Raw genomic sequence first — 16,241 nt, 5'->3', positions numbered from 1 at the left:
CACTTCGGCAAACTTCTGACATTTTGGGGGAAATGGCAGTAAGCTCTCCTCAGATGATAATGAGCAGCAGGAAATTGAGGGAAATTAAGGGTAATTCCCCTAAATCATGACTTGTACTCTTCTATGACTATCATTATTTTGTCAGAATGATTAAGCCCATGGTTTTGAAGTTTCTAACTTAACCTTCCAATCTGGATCCTGTTGTAAGTTTATCATAATAAGCCATTATTTGGATAATGTATTGCTTTTTTAAAGTTGCTATTCAGCTAAGAAATATAAGATCAAATGTACCATGTAATATAAGAATAAGGAGATGAAGAAAACAGAACAAAGAGAGATAAAAACAATGTGTGCCAAGCAATCTAGTATGACAAAGGAAAGTATAAGCCCCTCAAGATAAGAGCTCGCATTTGATGGACTCATTTTAAAACTGGGACTTAGAAAAGAAAATTAAGCCAAACAAAACCAATCCGCTTCTCAAATCCTCTTTTTATATATTATAAAACATTTTTTAAAACACAAAACTGAGAAAGACTAGCTGGCCATAACAAATGCCCAAAAGTCAAATGCCATCAAGCAGCTAACACTAAGTTCTTCTCGGGATAGAGAACTGTTCTTCAGGTTTCAAGGGCTACACATCCCTACAGAAGTACATTGCCTCGCCTTTCTAATGGGGAACAGCCGGTAGGTTTGAACTACCAACCTTCTGGTCAACAGCTGAATTTTTTAACCACTATGCCACCAGGGTCATAAGTGAATAGAATCTTATCGCAAGCTTCCTTTCTAGTGTATGTGGTTTTTTTATATATGTTACAAAGCATGTGCCAATACATAATGATAATTATTCCATCTCTCACATTCTCTCAGAAAAATGCTACCATGAAAATGTGTTTCTTGGGAGGTAAAAAAATTCTTGTAAGCAATCTTACAAAGAGCTAGTATGCAAAATATATTCTAGAAACCCATTTTCTGAAATATTTAAAATGGATGAACAAAAGAAATGCAACTGAGAAAACACTCAACAGTCTTGCTGTGATTATTACCCTCAGAAAATATCATGTGGCCAAACGCTAGCTGGACAAAGCACAGTGCCCACAAGATACCCACATTTCCCATGAGTGTTGTGACCACTCACAACCTCAGGCTGGACAAGTCATTATTTTGGGAGGGAATCTCACAATATTTTATTAGTGTTATGACTGAATGCTTACCAAGTGGAATGCTTTACTATCTGGCTTAACTTTATGTTTTTCCATATACTTGATAAGGCTGCAGTTGGTATACCTACAAGAGAAATATTATGACATATCTCTGTTAGGTTTGAGGTTAATTTTACTTTGGCCTAAGTCCTCCCAAAGACAAGTATTTTGATCATAACTGCCAGAAAATATATAATCAGAATGGCGATTAGCATGGCAGTTTCTAATTTAAGTCAATACCTGCAGTGTTCACTTTTGAATGGACATCACTGATAAAATGGTAGGAGACTTTCACTTAAAGCATCTACTTAACAGCTTCTTCCACAGTTATTATATCTTATAATAATGGCCTTGTTTAAAATATATGGGCCAAAAGTTTAATTCCGCTTTTTTTTTTAATTCCGAGTTTAAAATACTGTCGTTTTAAGACTATAAACTTGCCTGTCCCCAATTCCCTGATCTTTCATTATAAATATTACTTGCTTAATTACTACACAATGTAGGTTAGCAAGGATGGTTCACTTTAGATTTCCTGTTTCCTCAGTTACATTTTTTTTACACTGAGGTCTAGTTTCTAAAAGATAATACTAAGGGGAAAAGACCATCACAAAGTAAAATATTTAGGAGAGTAAATAAATAAACTTACTTTTTAGAAAAATCTGATATTAAGCATTCTATTTTAACACTAGAAAAATAACAAAATCTACTTTCTTTCACACTTACGTATTTCTTCTGAAATCTTTCATTAATGTTGAATGTTCAGGCATCTTTTTTATATCTTCCCAATCTTTATCTGTGAAATATAATGAAATATTTTTATATTGTCTGAGTTCCTCTTTACAAGAAATTTAATAACTTTACCTCCCTTTTCATGACATTTTCTATACTTTTAAACCTTCATGGAAACTCAAGATGTCATAAAAGGCTCAGCTTCAGTAAACATCTTAGCTTAAACTATATATATCCAATTCTGTCTTCCCTGTGCAGCTACAGATCGCTCTCTTGATCTTTCTAAGCCTATCTGCCTACTTTCTGTATGCTTTACTGTAAACTGCATCAATTTCTGTAGGTAGAGGGAATACGTTACAGAAAAATAAGTAATAAGTATTTCAAAAGCCACCATTTCCCAACAAAATTCCTTGGTTATACCAACAATCAATCTAGTCAGTCAGGAGCTGGAGGCCAAACTTCTTTTATGATAAGGGTCTCCTGTCTTTCCCTTTTATGACGTTTATTTAGCTATAATGATAACCAGGGTAAGCAGTGGCATCTGTCTGAAGTAGAAAAGGGTAGAATGTAACTAGAGTAACGTGGAAGTCAGCTGCTGTCTTGGCTAGTTTCAATAACATTTTCAAAAACCACTCCAGCTACTAAATAGGTAAATTCACAGTGCTTCAATGACTTCTGTCAGAATCAAGACTCCTCAAATACATCCCTTGATTCCTCCATCACTAAGTACACAACACTGGAACAGGTAGCTCAACAGCACCTGTAAGCATGTAGATATCTTTTAGAGATTGGCTTTTATTGAGTTCACTGGTAAAAAGACTGCCTGGCCTCCACAGATACAACATATTGCACAGTAAATGAAACAATTGTGCTATAAGTGCTGGTGACTCTATTAGGGCACGTAACAACAACAAACAGGGCAAATAACAATAACAAACAGGGCACGTAACAACAACAAACAAAACAAAGGTTTCAAAACGTCTACATGGAATTTTCCTATCTTCATGCTCTATTCTGTCTATTTTGTCAATCTCTCCAGCTAGTTATTTTGAAGTAATCTGACTTTCCTTCAGTCACACTCCTATGAAAATGCTCCCACCTCATCCTTTAGTCTCCCTTTGCATCTGTATACTGTGGTGTGAGCAGCCATCCTCTCAGGCTCCAGTCAGCTCACTTCTGTAAAAGGCTTTCACAGCCCACTGCCAGACTAATTTTTCTAAAATGTGACATAAATCATGTCACCAGTGATCAAGAACTTACTATGGATTCTCATCCTGTAGTACATAAAATCTAAACTCTGCTGTCTGGTTTCTTAGGTCCCATATATGCATGGAGCTTTTGGGCCACACATTAAGAATCATCTCCTACAAAGACCCTTTCAATTCCCATTCTCTCATCAGCCACCATGGCATGACCCTTATCTGAAGACACATTCAGAAATTAAATGAAAGGCCATTCCTCTCATTTCCCTAAGCCATTTTTACTCTTTAAAGATTCTACTTACAACAGCACAATATAAACTCTATGAGCACAGGAGTTCTATCTGCTGTACAGATACGGTATACTTTACAGAACCTGATGCTGGCAGGGACATTCCCATCACAACAGAGCAGTCTATCCAGAAGTGTTGGCTAGTTTAGTAAAGGAAATAGATCTGTATAGTTATTCTGAACTAGGGTATAGTCAACACCCTCATTTAATAGGAAATTTAAGTCCTAAGTTACAACTTCACTATTATAAAATTGGTTCTGAGTCCTTTCACTGGGCTTTCCAAGTTGTAAATCTTTAATAGGAGGAGACTGCCCATTTTTATCCTGCAAGGCAGCTGGTGGATTTAAACTGTTGACCTTTTAGTTAGCAGCTCAACATGCTACACACTAATCTACCAGAGCTCCTCTGGGTTCCAGTGATTTGAGAAATAATTTCCAATAAGAAAGTAGTATCTAACAGTTATATTACTGGCCAAAATTATTTCAAATACATACATAAATTCTCCTCATTCTGGACCCCGAAGCAGACATTCTGGTGCCTGACAAGCTCTCTCTAGGGTACATACAACTATGGGCCAGGGAGGGGTCTCAGGTGTGGGAAGGTAGTAAGCTACTTCCACCCACCCTAGAGCAGGTGCGCTGGCTTGTAGAGAACTAGATTTTGCATATATTCTGACAGCCCTACTAAACAAAAGAATGTTCTCTGCATAAGAGTTATAGAGCTGAAATGCTATTACTCTACAAGATGTAGCTGTGTATCGTACCCTAGACACAGAAATAATGGTCCACAGATGTGTCTCAATGTCAGTATTACGTGTGTTGCTGGAAACAAAAACTCTACGGTTACTCAATCTCACTTAGGAGTTTTTACTGGCAAGAAAAAACAAAAGGCATCTTATCTTTAAAACACATACATCCTCAAATTCAGAAAATCCATAAATATTTTAAGCCTAATATGTGGATTCTACAAATTTCACTATTTCTATGGACCTTTAATTAATGCAAGTCATAAAAATAAAGAACTCAGTAAAAGTAGCCTCTCATTAGTTAAAACTGTTCAACTTTTCAATGATGGTAATTTTGCTCAAACAACAATGAATTTAAAAACAAAATAAAAACAAAACCAAACATAATGTGTACCTGCAGGAAATCCCATTACATTGAATATTCTGTCCAGCTGGTCATGGTGATAAGGATTACTAGTTTTGATGTCCTCTTGTCGACAGTGAAATATTGGTTCTGACGTTAGAAGTTCTGCAAATATACACCCTATAGCCCAAATATCTTTAAAATAAAGAAAAAAAGAAAAGGAAAAAAAAGGAAAGGAGGAAAATAAAGTGTTTCTTTTGAAAAGAAAAAGCATTTTTAAGTTCTGTTGGGGACTGGTTTTTCCTTTCTCTTTCTTTTCCCTGATAAGTCACATTAATGCCTATTAATGCAATTATAATTACCAAATGCCACAGAACATTATTTGCAAATATATATTCCCATCTGCATTTCTGTTCTCTATTACACTACCCTCCTCCCACCATGTCTACATCAGATTTATGAGCTGAGACTGTTGGTGAGTTTCTCAACGCTCCAAACATGACCACACAGAATCACACACAAGCACTCAACCACATATTTGAACACAGAATAAACCAACAGAAACCCAACATCCCTTGAAATTAGCTGTCCTCACCAAAATATCATCACTGCACATTTTGTGATTAAGTATCTTTTTCGGGCAGATTGTAAAGTCTGAGAATTATGCTTCCATGTTAGTACTAACAAGGAGTTTTCCAATAATAAAAAGGCAATGTCTAAGACAAATATTCTTATGAAACAGCATTTCTACATTAACAGATTTTCTTTCGAAGTATTTCTTCATGCAATGACAGCATCAGATTTTGTCAGTTTACTTTATAAACTCAGAGGAATTATTTGTAAAAACCAAGCAATCTGACTTATTTTTTAAAATCTCCCTTGACTAGGTATAACAGGGTACCATAGAAAACAGTAAGTGGTTTGTAATCAGTACCTGCAGCAAATATAAGGAATTACGGGCTGGGGGTGGGCGATATCATCATTTTATGACTACTGGGTGCTTGGGAATGTTAGTAACTGCCACTTAAATAGAAAATGATTGTTACTGGTAAATAACTGAGAAATTCTAAGTTCTCAAATTGGAAATACACATAATATTATGTATATACATATACATATGTATGAGTCTGTGTGTGTGTGTATATATATATTAGGTATACATATTATGTGTCATATACATATATAAGCATAAATTTTTATTTCCACTTCAAAGCAACAATTTAATCATCTATTTGCTTAAAGACTACACACTATAGGTTTTTTTATAAGGCACCACATCTGCACATCAGTTTTATTCCATATCAAAGAACTAATTCTAGTCAACACCACCATGTGGATAAGTCTCATCAAAAAACACAGGTTAAATGAATTCTTTTTCCAAGTATTTTTTACATGAATTGTGAGGTGCTGCTGAGTTTACTATGACTCACAGTGACCCTATGATCAATGGATCTGAATCCTGCCTGTCCTATCCCATGCCATCCTCATAATCTCTGACACACCTCACTGCGTCAATCCATCTTGTTGAGGGTCATTCTCTTGTTGAGGGATTAACACTTACATAAGCCTGACTTTTGACTATTTTAATCTTAAGAGCAAAACAGCAAACAAGGAGGAACACAGAAAAGAATGGTAGAGTATCTTAAACTGTTGTGTCCAAAAAACACTGAACAATTTGTTCTGGTTACTTATGAAAAGTTCCAAAGAAGAAAGTAAAATATAGAAAAGAAATCAACAACTAATGAATAGATTGTTGTTGTTGTTGTTTGATGCCGTTGAGTCGCAGACGACTCATAGCGACCCTATGAACGAAGGCCTGAGCACTGTTTGTAGTTTCCGGAGGCAAGCCATTTCGGAAGTGGACGCCACTCTAGCAAACCTTAAAACGGCATTGTTTTTACAATACAGTCTGGAAATGGTTTCTTGAACCTGGTTAGCTTCTCCAGCAAGTTTTTTATTTGTATCTCTCTTATTATCATTCACTTTCATCAATTTCATCATCCTTTCTTCAAAATTCTGATCTGCATTAATCATGAACTTTCCATCTGTTGATGGGGTAATTATTTCCAGCATATTTTCCAATTCTAGACAAACAAGCCTCTCTTCATATATATTTTTTAGAATCAATGTTTGAAAGACTTTTTCCCACTCACTGACATGCTATTATTAGTTTCTTTAAAAAAAAAAAAGACTCCAAATTACAAACATCATATAGACCTCAGGCACTTAAGAATGAAGAATGCTGATGCTGGTTATGGAGTGACTGAGCTAACTAAGCAAAGCAGACAGTAATAGGTACTATGCTACATATACCAAACTGAAGACGGGAAACCCCACAAGTGGTAGATTTGTTATTATTTTAAAGAACAGGTATACTAGCAGCAAGCTTCTATTTTGATGAAAGAGTAAATTCTCCTTTTCGCAGTTGTGTGTGTGTGTGACTTAGAGCAAAGCCTCACATTCAGTGGGCATGTTGATACTTGAGGACAAAAACCTGAATACATGGGTTTGTTGAAAACAAGTAAAAAACTCTCCAGATTAGGTGATTTATTAAAACTTTGCAGGCTGCTTTGAGGGCTAATAATTTGAGATACAGACATTTCTCTTAGCCAAATCAATCAAATGAAAATAAAAAATTCTTAAAAGGAATTAAACTTTGGCCCTGGGAGAAGAATGTTGATGGACTTACACTTTTTTCTCTCTAGTTTAATAATTCAGCTTGGAGTTCTGTTCAGCCGAATAAATGAAGCTGACACTTAACATTTGCTTGTGGTGAGAGTGGGCACAAACATTTGATTCATTCAGACTAGATTTTTCCCTCTCATTGCTTTTTACTTTCTTCAGTTTAAAATAATTTACCCACCTCTCTAGTGGTTAGAATCCCCAAATGGCTCCCAGGGAAAAAGGCGATCACTAGCAAGATTTCACAGCCTTGGAACCCTACAGAAGGTCAGCTGGGTGTTGGTTCCTACCCCATGGCAACAAGTTAAGATTTTAGGGGAAGAGGTGCTTATGCCTCTCTTTTGAGGCACTTGCAGGTGAACTTGAACCAATAACTTTTTTATTAGCAGCCAAGTTTACACCACCCCAAGAGACTGTTCAAAGGTAAGACTGGGAAGCCAGAATGGTAGTGAAGTCTCTTAAATGGTGGTGTGAGGAACCCGACAAGCACTTTAATGAACATTCAGGCGATATGCACAGAAGACAGGAAGCATGGATGGTGTGGTAGATAACGGTGACAAGTTTTTGCTCCTTTACAATTATTTTTCAAATTAATATTTAAATGCTTTATATATGATTTGTAGAGGCAAATCTAAGACAAAAAAGTAACTTATTACTCACACTGTAACTTCTGAATCAATTTGATACATGACAAATATGCTGAGACTGAACTGGTCAAGTCAAACCAACTGGAGGGGGACCTACGGGGTGGACGGTCATCCCTACTGAGGCTGGTTCTCCCCACTAGTACCTGTGGGGGCTCCCTCTGTGCCCTCCTTGCTTAGGAGAAGCACGTACCTAGAGAGTTATAGACCTCAGTGCCCCAAGCCTACCTCGTGCTGTCTCTAGAATCCCATCCAGCCTTGGTGCTAACTCTTCTGAGCTAGCAGCAGAAAGCTGCTTGGTTTACAGATTATTCCTATTTAAACTACAGGAGTTTTAGAGTGGAAGGGTCTTTAAAATCTCTAAGAAATGATTCATTCTATATTCTCAATTTGAGAAGATGAGTATAAAACTAACTTCCTGGCCTAAAACACACCAAACACCCAAGTGACAGTGCTCTGACCAGAACTTAGAGGGCTGGTCTTGCTTATGCCATCTTCTCAACTTGACTGTAGACCTCTTCTGTGTAAGACTCACAATTTAGATCACACTTTTGTTTCTCCTAGTTTTAAAGAGTTTATCCAAACATATTTGGCTGATGAGGAGGTGGTCTCTCACCCATTGTTTCACTGTGGTTGACTCAGAACCAGTGTCCAGTTGGCTGTCAAGTAGGTTACTGAGACTGCACACTGGTCCCCAGAAGACTTCCCATCTTTCTCCCTCAGAGCCACTGGATTTACACCATTACTAAAGTTTGGACTAAAGAGTTATTCATTAATTTAGATGTTGATGAGAAGGAGTTGAAAGAAAAATAGGAAGAAAAGTCTTTTCTTTCTAAAATTATAATCATCTGAAGTTGGGGATATCTACCTTGTAACTGCTTTATGGCTAATAGCGCTGAATGGAAAGCGCTATTTGCACAATGCAAGTTCTGTAACTCCTATTAATGGCTACAATAAAATATATGTTTCTTAGGAGAAAAAGATAATAATAGCCTATAGTTTACCCAGTAAAAATCATCTGTTTATTTTCAGGTGTCCTGCTAACTAACAGTAGTTTAAACAGGGAAATCATTTATCTGATCAAAAGTAACATTGTTTTAGCTATTTCTAAGACCAGCCCTTTACTGTATTCACTCATGTGTGTGTGTGTGACCACAGGATTACCTGTAATTATTTTTACTTTTCCCCATGACTTTTTCTTTGAAATTATTTTTTAAATTTGGAAATAATTTTGTATTTACAGAAAAAGCCACACAGATAATACAGAGAATTCCCGTATCTAACTGACTTATTTTAGTCTGCCTTTATCTTTTCTGTAAAATAAAATATGATTTGAAACCATACAGCTGAGTAAGAAAAGCAAGATTTACTCATTTCAAGGGATGGAAGATCCTGCCCAGTGACAGAAGACTACCATGGAAGGGTGATGAAGGAGAGTGGTACTACCTTAGATCTTTGACACAGTAGGATTTTAACTAAGACTTCAGTGAAAAGAACACTGTATGAAGATATGCTTGAGGCAGGAGATGTAGGAAAACTATTTCTGGAAGATAGGAAACAGGTGACACAGTTTAGAAATGGTCACATCACTAGTGCTGAGAGAGAAGCTAGTTTCTCTGAAGAACTAGGGAACATTCTGTACTTGGATATACCAGCCACACAATATTCCGAACCTTTAACCATCCTTCCCACATCCACTACTATAAAAAAACTGCTGTAGCCTTCCTTAAAGAATTCCACCCTTACAGACTAGACTGCACTGAGCACCCTGGAGACTGCACTGAGCACACTGGAGGCCTTGAACACCCCAGGCAATGTGGCTCTCTAGAAATGTCTGCAAGCCTCCTGTCTATGGATCTGCCCTGTGGTCTCCACACACCAAATTCCCAACTGGCCACTATAACCTTGCTCTTACACATGAGGAAACAATCAAGAATCATAAGAGAACAAATGAAGAGAGAGAGCAATAAGAATAAAACAAATGGTGTGGCTGAAAGAAGACATAGAGAAAACTATTCTGGGAACATGGAGAATTCCTCACAACAGAAGTCACTATTACTGCCATTCTCATAGATACCAGAGAAGCTTATCTTTGCACTAAAAAAAAAGGACCATGTGATGAGAAAAGCAATCATGAGAGATCAAGAAGGTATCATGTACTGAACTGTGATTCCCCCAAAATATATGTATGTACAATACAGGAGGAAATTATATAGCAATCTCTCATGATGTGATACACCAAAAAGTTGGAAGATTAAGAATGGAATGCAATGTTCCTTAATTCCATAACAGTAAAGACCCAGGGTGTGGTCTACAAGGTAATATGGGGAGGGAAGGAGGGAGGTATCCCTTAGTACTACAAAGTAAGAAACATCAGCAGTGGAATTTGTCCTTTTGTACCTGTGGTAGTGTTCCAATGCTCCTGATAACAGGGAAGGCCAGGACATGTGGAGATGTCCAAGGAATGCCTGGCCTGCAGATACCAAGGACTTTCTTTCCTCCTGGACTGAGAGACAGAAGGCCTTCCACTAGAGCTGGCACCTTGACTGTGTACTTCTAGTTTCTAAAACATAAGCTCCAGCAGTGTTGTAGTAAGGAATTGCACTGCCAATCCAAAGGCACATTGTTTGAATCCATCAGCTGATCGGAGGGAGAAAGATGGGCAAATCTCCTCCCATATAATTTACTGCCTCTGACAACCCACTGGAGGGTCAGTTCTGAGTTAGTTCCAAGTTGACAGCACATAAAAACGAGTGTTACTATAAGAGAATAAATGTGTTTTTTAAAGTAATTTATATCTATTACAGCAGCACTAGATAACTAAGAAAGGAGGTGGATTCAAATGGCCTGCCTTTGGGTTTGCAGGACAATTTCTAATCCATTCTAATTCATTAGCTCAAGAGAGCTCCACAGACAGGAAGGTTCTTGGAAAGAATTAAGACGTTGACAGAAAACACAGGAAAAGTGGTACAAAGGAACGGTCCAAGAGGGTTGACATCTGACATCATCACTCCCTTTCACTGCTGTCAAGTTAGAACCATCTTACAGCTGATCCCCCAATGGGCTTTCAGAGGCAGTAAACTGCATGGGAAAAGACTGCTTATGTTTTTCCTCCAGAGCAGCTGGTGAATTTGAACCATTCACCTTTGAGCTGGCAAAGAACTCTATCCACTAGGCTACCAGAGCTCCATAGAATTGATCAAAGAACTTTAATTACGAAAGAAAGAAGTAGAAAATAGAGGAATGAGTCAAACGATTACTGCAAGGAATGTTCCACAGTTACGAGAATATAAACCAAAGACTGAACGATATGGTCAGAATAATGCTGGGAAACTCAAGGATGAAAAATCTTGTTTTAAGAAAGAAAAAACAATGACAACAGGAAATCTGTCAAGAAAAGAGAACAAGATGAGCATGAGGCTTCTCATCAGCAACACTGAATATAGATGGAGCACCATGAATTTCAAACCCAGCTAAATATTCAAGTATATTTATTCCAGAAAGGTGAAAACGAAAACTTTACCTCTAAGATAAATCTTTCTAAAGAATTTACTCAAGAATATGTTATAGCAAAATAAGGCATGGAATCCAGAAAGCAAGGCAACCCATAGTAACCAGAAAAAAAAAGGAGGTCTAGTAAGCTTGGAGGCTGACCAAGAGTAGAAAGAAAACACTGGGGTGTGGCTATCCATAAAGAGGGGATTTTATTTTATCCTCCAGAGCTAAGCACAAATTAGGGAGAAAATAAGGACATATAAGAAAAATCCCAATAAAAGACTCAATGAAATGAGATGAGGGAGAACAAGGATTCAGTAATGAAGAAAGGTGTTGATCACTGAGCATTGCTTAGGACCATCTATACTATGTATAAACAACTAGAAGAATTATGCTTGGGGACCGGAAATAAGTGCTACACACAATGACTAATAAGACTTAACAGAACACTCTTTTATCAAAATTTGAAAAGTGGATTTTAAAAGTTTTTAAATGCCTACATTTTGTTCTCCAAGAATTTTCTCCCTTTTAACTTTAAGTAAGGTTTTTAAAAGCTAATATTCTTTTGGAGTTAAAAACATCTGAAATTTCAAGTTTTTAAATGTTACTGTTTTTACTTCAGAACAGTTAAACTTTAATTTTTTACTAAAAAGAATTTTTGTTAATGTCTATTTTTTACACAGAAAAGAAAGATGGTTGGGCTAATTGTCTCTCTAATGTTAATGATACTTCTGAGCTGTGAAATGTGTGTTAAATTCACTTATAATTTTGTGTATTACTTCAATAAAAAGTATCAAGAAGTACGTACTGCTGAAAACAGCAGAGCCAACTGTGTGTCCATTCCCAGTAGCTGGACACATCTACTCACCAATAGCTTTGGTATAATGTCTTGCTCCAAGAAGCAGTTCTGGTGCTCGGTACCAGAATGTTACCACTACTGGATCCAAATCTGCTAAAGGCTTCAAAGGTGAATTAAATAATCGGGCAAAGCCCATATCAGCTGTGAAATAAAAGAAATCCTATTAAGTTTTTTTTTCCAAATGCAAACGAGAGTCTAATTTTACCATTTTGTAAAATATAAGCAATGTGCTCAACTCTAGGGGAAAACAAACATTCTTATTCCTTTCGGAAATCTAACTATGAAAGCAGACTGAAGCATCATTCTATGTGAACCATTTATTGTCCCCCAGCTCTCCAAGAGGGTGATGGACAAACTCTGCAGCCCAAGGCTGAGGGTAACCTTACGAGGACCTCCTCTGTCATTCCCCATGTGGAGAGAGAGTTTGAGCTGCACTACCATTTCTTGCGCTGAGAACAGGAATGATGATATGCAAGATGCTCAACTGTGTGCCTTCACATGCATGAAGAGCTTGCTGGAGCCAATTAGAAGGGGACTAGAAAGTACTTAAGGACCACTATTTACTCCCACTTATTGGGATTGAATTTCACTAACTTAAATTTAAAACACACACACACACAAACTGGAAAAGACTTTGAAGATCATCAAATGCAATCACTTCCTTTCTCAAATGAGGAGCCTGAGGATAAAGAAACTCAGGGAGAATGTATGACACTTGGGACCATTTACAATATAACACAGCTATTTGGACATGGCTGTCCTACAATGCTGCCTTTAGTATAAAATTTGTGTCTTTCATTTCTTTATCCCTTATAATATTAGTGTAATGTCACCATACACTGAAAACAAGAACTACCTGCACTACCTATTAAAAAAAATTTAAGATTTCACTAGCTTTGATTAGCTCCACTATTCTCTCCTACAGAACATTTTTAATGAAGTAGGCACTCACTTAATTCATTTTATTATGGAAGCTGGTGGGGGAAAACCAGAACAATCCAGAACAAGAAATCCCAAAGCTCAGAAATTTGGTAGAGAATTAAAAAATGAGTTAGAGAAGAACAAGTATTTCTTCTTAAATGTGACTGCTTTAAAAGATTACTGTCGCTCAAACCCTCTACCAATAGCTTACACAGAACGATCATTTTAAATTAGATTATGTTAACATCTTAATTTTCCTAAACCTACAGCAAAAAAGCATGTCTGTAACTACATCTCGCTGGGTTTTTTCTATTTTGCATGTTAGGAGCTTGCATCTGAATGTGATGCCATAAAAAAAACTGGACAGAATCCTTGCAAAGCATGTATCAGGACTTACAGGCACCTGTGGACACTACAGCAGGTGCTGACAGGGCCTGACTCAGACATCTATGAACTACTCTCACTACTGAAAAATGCGCAAGGTTTGTATGACATAAAAATATTTTTGAGCATCTAGCTAAAAATGGAAAGTCTGGGAATTTTTAAGGGAAAATAGGGAAGAATTAAGGGCATCCAACATTTTTCTTGGTTGGTGAAGTATACAAATCAGCTGATACTTCTCATACAAATTCAATCTTGAAATCTAAAATTATCATGAACTTGCTATACCCTCCCATGATCCTGCTGCCCTTTAAATTAATATAACAATTCAGTAATAATATGTCTTCTACCCACATATAAAACAAGCTAAATGTGACAAACACAACTTGGAAATTATATGGGGGGTGGAAATCAAACTATTAAGCATAAACAGAGTTCTAGCCTCTGAATAATCAGACCAGAAATAGGTAACATGTGCCCTGGTATACAAAGAAATAAAGCTACTAGACAACATGCTAGAGTGTCCATTACTTTTATTTTTCCAACAAGCCAAGCGGTAAAGGAAAGACTGTCTCATGAGCATTTAAGATGGGGGCGTACCAAGCTGGAGGGGTTTCCTCCTACAGTTTTAATCGCTAATCTAGACTAGTCAATGGAGGAACAGGGATTGATCTAATCTGGGTTTAGTGAACAGAACTGATGGCCAAAGTGTAAGTGCACTGCACACCCTGTTACTAAAGGTGAGGCTGCCTCCCAACTTGGGGGGCTATTCATCTCTCAAGGCAGTTTTAATGAAGGGAGTGGATTATAAAAAAAGCCTCGCAAGGCTTATTTTATAATTAGAACGTTCCATCTCTGAAGATTGTCTGACACCTTTGAAAAGTGTGAAACATTTTTTACTTTCAATATGTATGTTTTACAAATGGCTTTCATCATGTGGAATTATATGGATAGATGCATGTTACTATAGCAAAATTTAGAAGTGAGAAAGCTGCCTGTACAAGTTTTTAAAAGTGCTACGCTGTGACTTATCAAAGATATAACATACCAATTTTTACTCTTCCTCGCTCAGGACCTTCACCCATAACTAAAATATTAGCAGGTTTCTGTGGAAACAAAATAGTGTGTTTTTTTCAGTAGCTAGTAGTGCTTTCTTTTAAATAGACAATATGGAAATATAACATTAACCCACTTTTTAAAAGAGAAAAAACTTATTAAAAAATAAAAACAAATACAAGAAATCACCAAAGTACTAGTGTGTGTGTGTGGGTGTGTGTGTGTGGGGGTGTGTGTGTGCGCGCGCGTGTATATATATATATATGGAAGGCAATACACAAAACTCCACGGGGCCCCATTCTATTGTTTAGGGGCAGACCCCTCCCAGCCTTTATATTATGGAGCGTCATCTAACATAAGTAACAGCACTGTGGTTCCTTCCATCTGTTTCAACTGTACAAAAGCTCTGTAACTTTAAGGGGGAAGGTATGATTTCATATTAAATAACAAATTTAGCCACCTTATATTCTATCAAAAAACCCCTGAAGGTATGTATCATTCATTATATAGTTAAATAATAAACTACCAACATAAGAAGCATTTTTCATGACATGAACAACTTTGAGAGCTGCTTTTATTAATAAAAAGTTAAAAGTGTAATTTTTACAAAAGTAGCATTTCAAGCAGTTTTAAAATGTCTAAAAATATTAGCATTATCTAATACCAAAAATCTGCTACAATGGTATCCACTATTGCTACCACAGAAGCAATATTTCCCTTTCTCACAGAAAGGAAAATAAGTGGTGAGCTTTCTCCTGAGTTGACTCATCCTACTCTCCTGCTATCTGTGTAGTGTAACTGTAATTCTAACAATCTGCTAAATAAAAGTGAAACTACATTGCAATGCCTCTTCAAAAACCAATTAAAGGAACCTTGAAATCAATGTAAAGATTTTAACAGAGGCTTTCTGACAGTGGGAATCGCATCCCCGTCTTCCCCAACCATACACAGTGAGGACTATGGCATTACTACCAAAATGTAACTTACCATCTACTAGTTTATCAATTACCACAAGTCAAAAATGGGGTTCCCTTCCCAACAAGAGAGTAAGATACTGCAGAAATGGTGGCATAAGCATTTAGAGATTAGAGATTCCTGTGGTTTTTAAGGTGAGGGCACTAGGAACCAGAGATTTTCCGTGACCTGCTCTGAGGAGGACTGGCATGCTGGGGCAGCAACACAATATCCCGTCTCTGAATGCTGAAGTTCCCTTCTACTGGAAAAATCTTTACCAACGTAATCGTATGTCTCAGTAAACTTCACTGCTGTTGAGTCAGTTTAGACTCACAGCTGACCTGACATTGGGTTTCCAAGGCTGTAAATCACACAGAAGGAGATTCATCAAAACAAAGTGTCTCCCTAAACCTGATCTAAGCCATGATCTTTTCAATGACTTCTTAGGTATCTGAAAGTTGGACAATGAATGAGGAAGACAGAAGAACCGATGCCTCTGATCTGTGGTGATGGAGAAGCGAACAGAATATTTCATGGACTGCCAGGAGAACAAACAGGTGTCCCTTGGAGGAAGGGCAACCAGGGTGCTCCAAGAAACAAGGATGGTGAAACGTGATCTCCTTTGGATAAATGGTAAGCTTCTCTAAGGACGGCATAAGAATAAAGAGGGACCCCGCAACACCACTACTGGGAATATACCCAGAAGAGACCATAACTGACACCCAAGCAGATATATGCACAC

The 16,241-nt window shown here is 37.2% G+C and overlaps 1 protein-coding gene across 2 annotated transcripts in view; it reads right to left on the bottom strand.

Annotated features, from left to right (window-relative positions):
- CDK8 (cyclin-dependent kinase 8) overlaps positions 1-16,241 on the bottom strand; it is a 174,300-nt gene that overhangs the window by 9,912 nt on the left and 148,147 nt on the right. For both annotated transcript variants that reach the window (XM_006894119.1, XM_006894120.1), the window contains exons 5-9: positions 14,538-14,595; positions 12,197-12,328; positions 4,559-4,702; positions 1,923-1,992; positions 1,212-1,284 (exon numbers count right to left, since the gene is read on the bottom strand). In XM_006894119.1, coding sequence (XP_006894181.1) covers positions 1,212-1,284; positions 1,923-1,992; positions 4,559-4,702; positions 12,197-12,328; positions 14,538-14,595 — 477 coding nt within the window. The remainder of the gene's footprint in view (positions 1-1,211; positions 1,285-1,922; positions 1,993-4,558; positions 4,703-12,196; positions 12,329-14,537; positions 14,596-16,241) is intronic.

This window comes from Elephantulus edwardii, unplaced genomic scaffold (genome assembly GCF_000299155.1).
Source record: "Elephantulus edwardii isolate Elephantulus edwardi_28Jun2011 unplaced genomic scaffold, EleEdw1.0 scaffold00135, whole genome shotgun sequence".
Classification (NCBI taxonomy): domain Eukaryota; kingdom Metazoa; phylum Chordata; class Mammalia; order Macroscelidea; family Macroscelididae; genus Elephantulus; species Elephantulus edwardii.
This window is presented reverse-complemented; position numbering and strand designations above follow the sequence as displayed.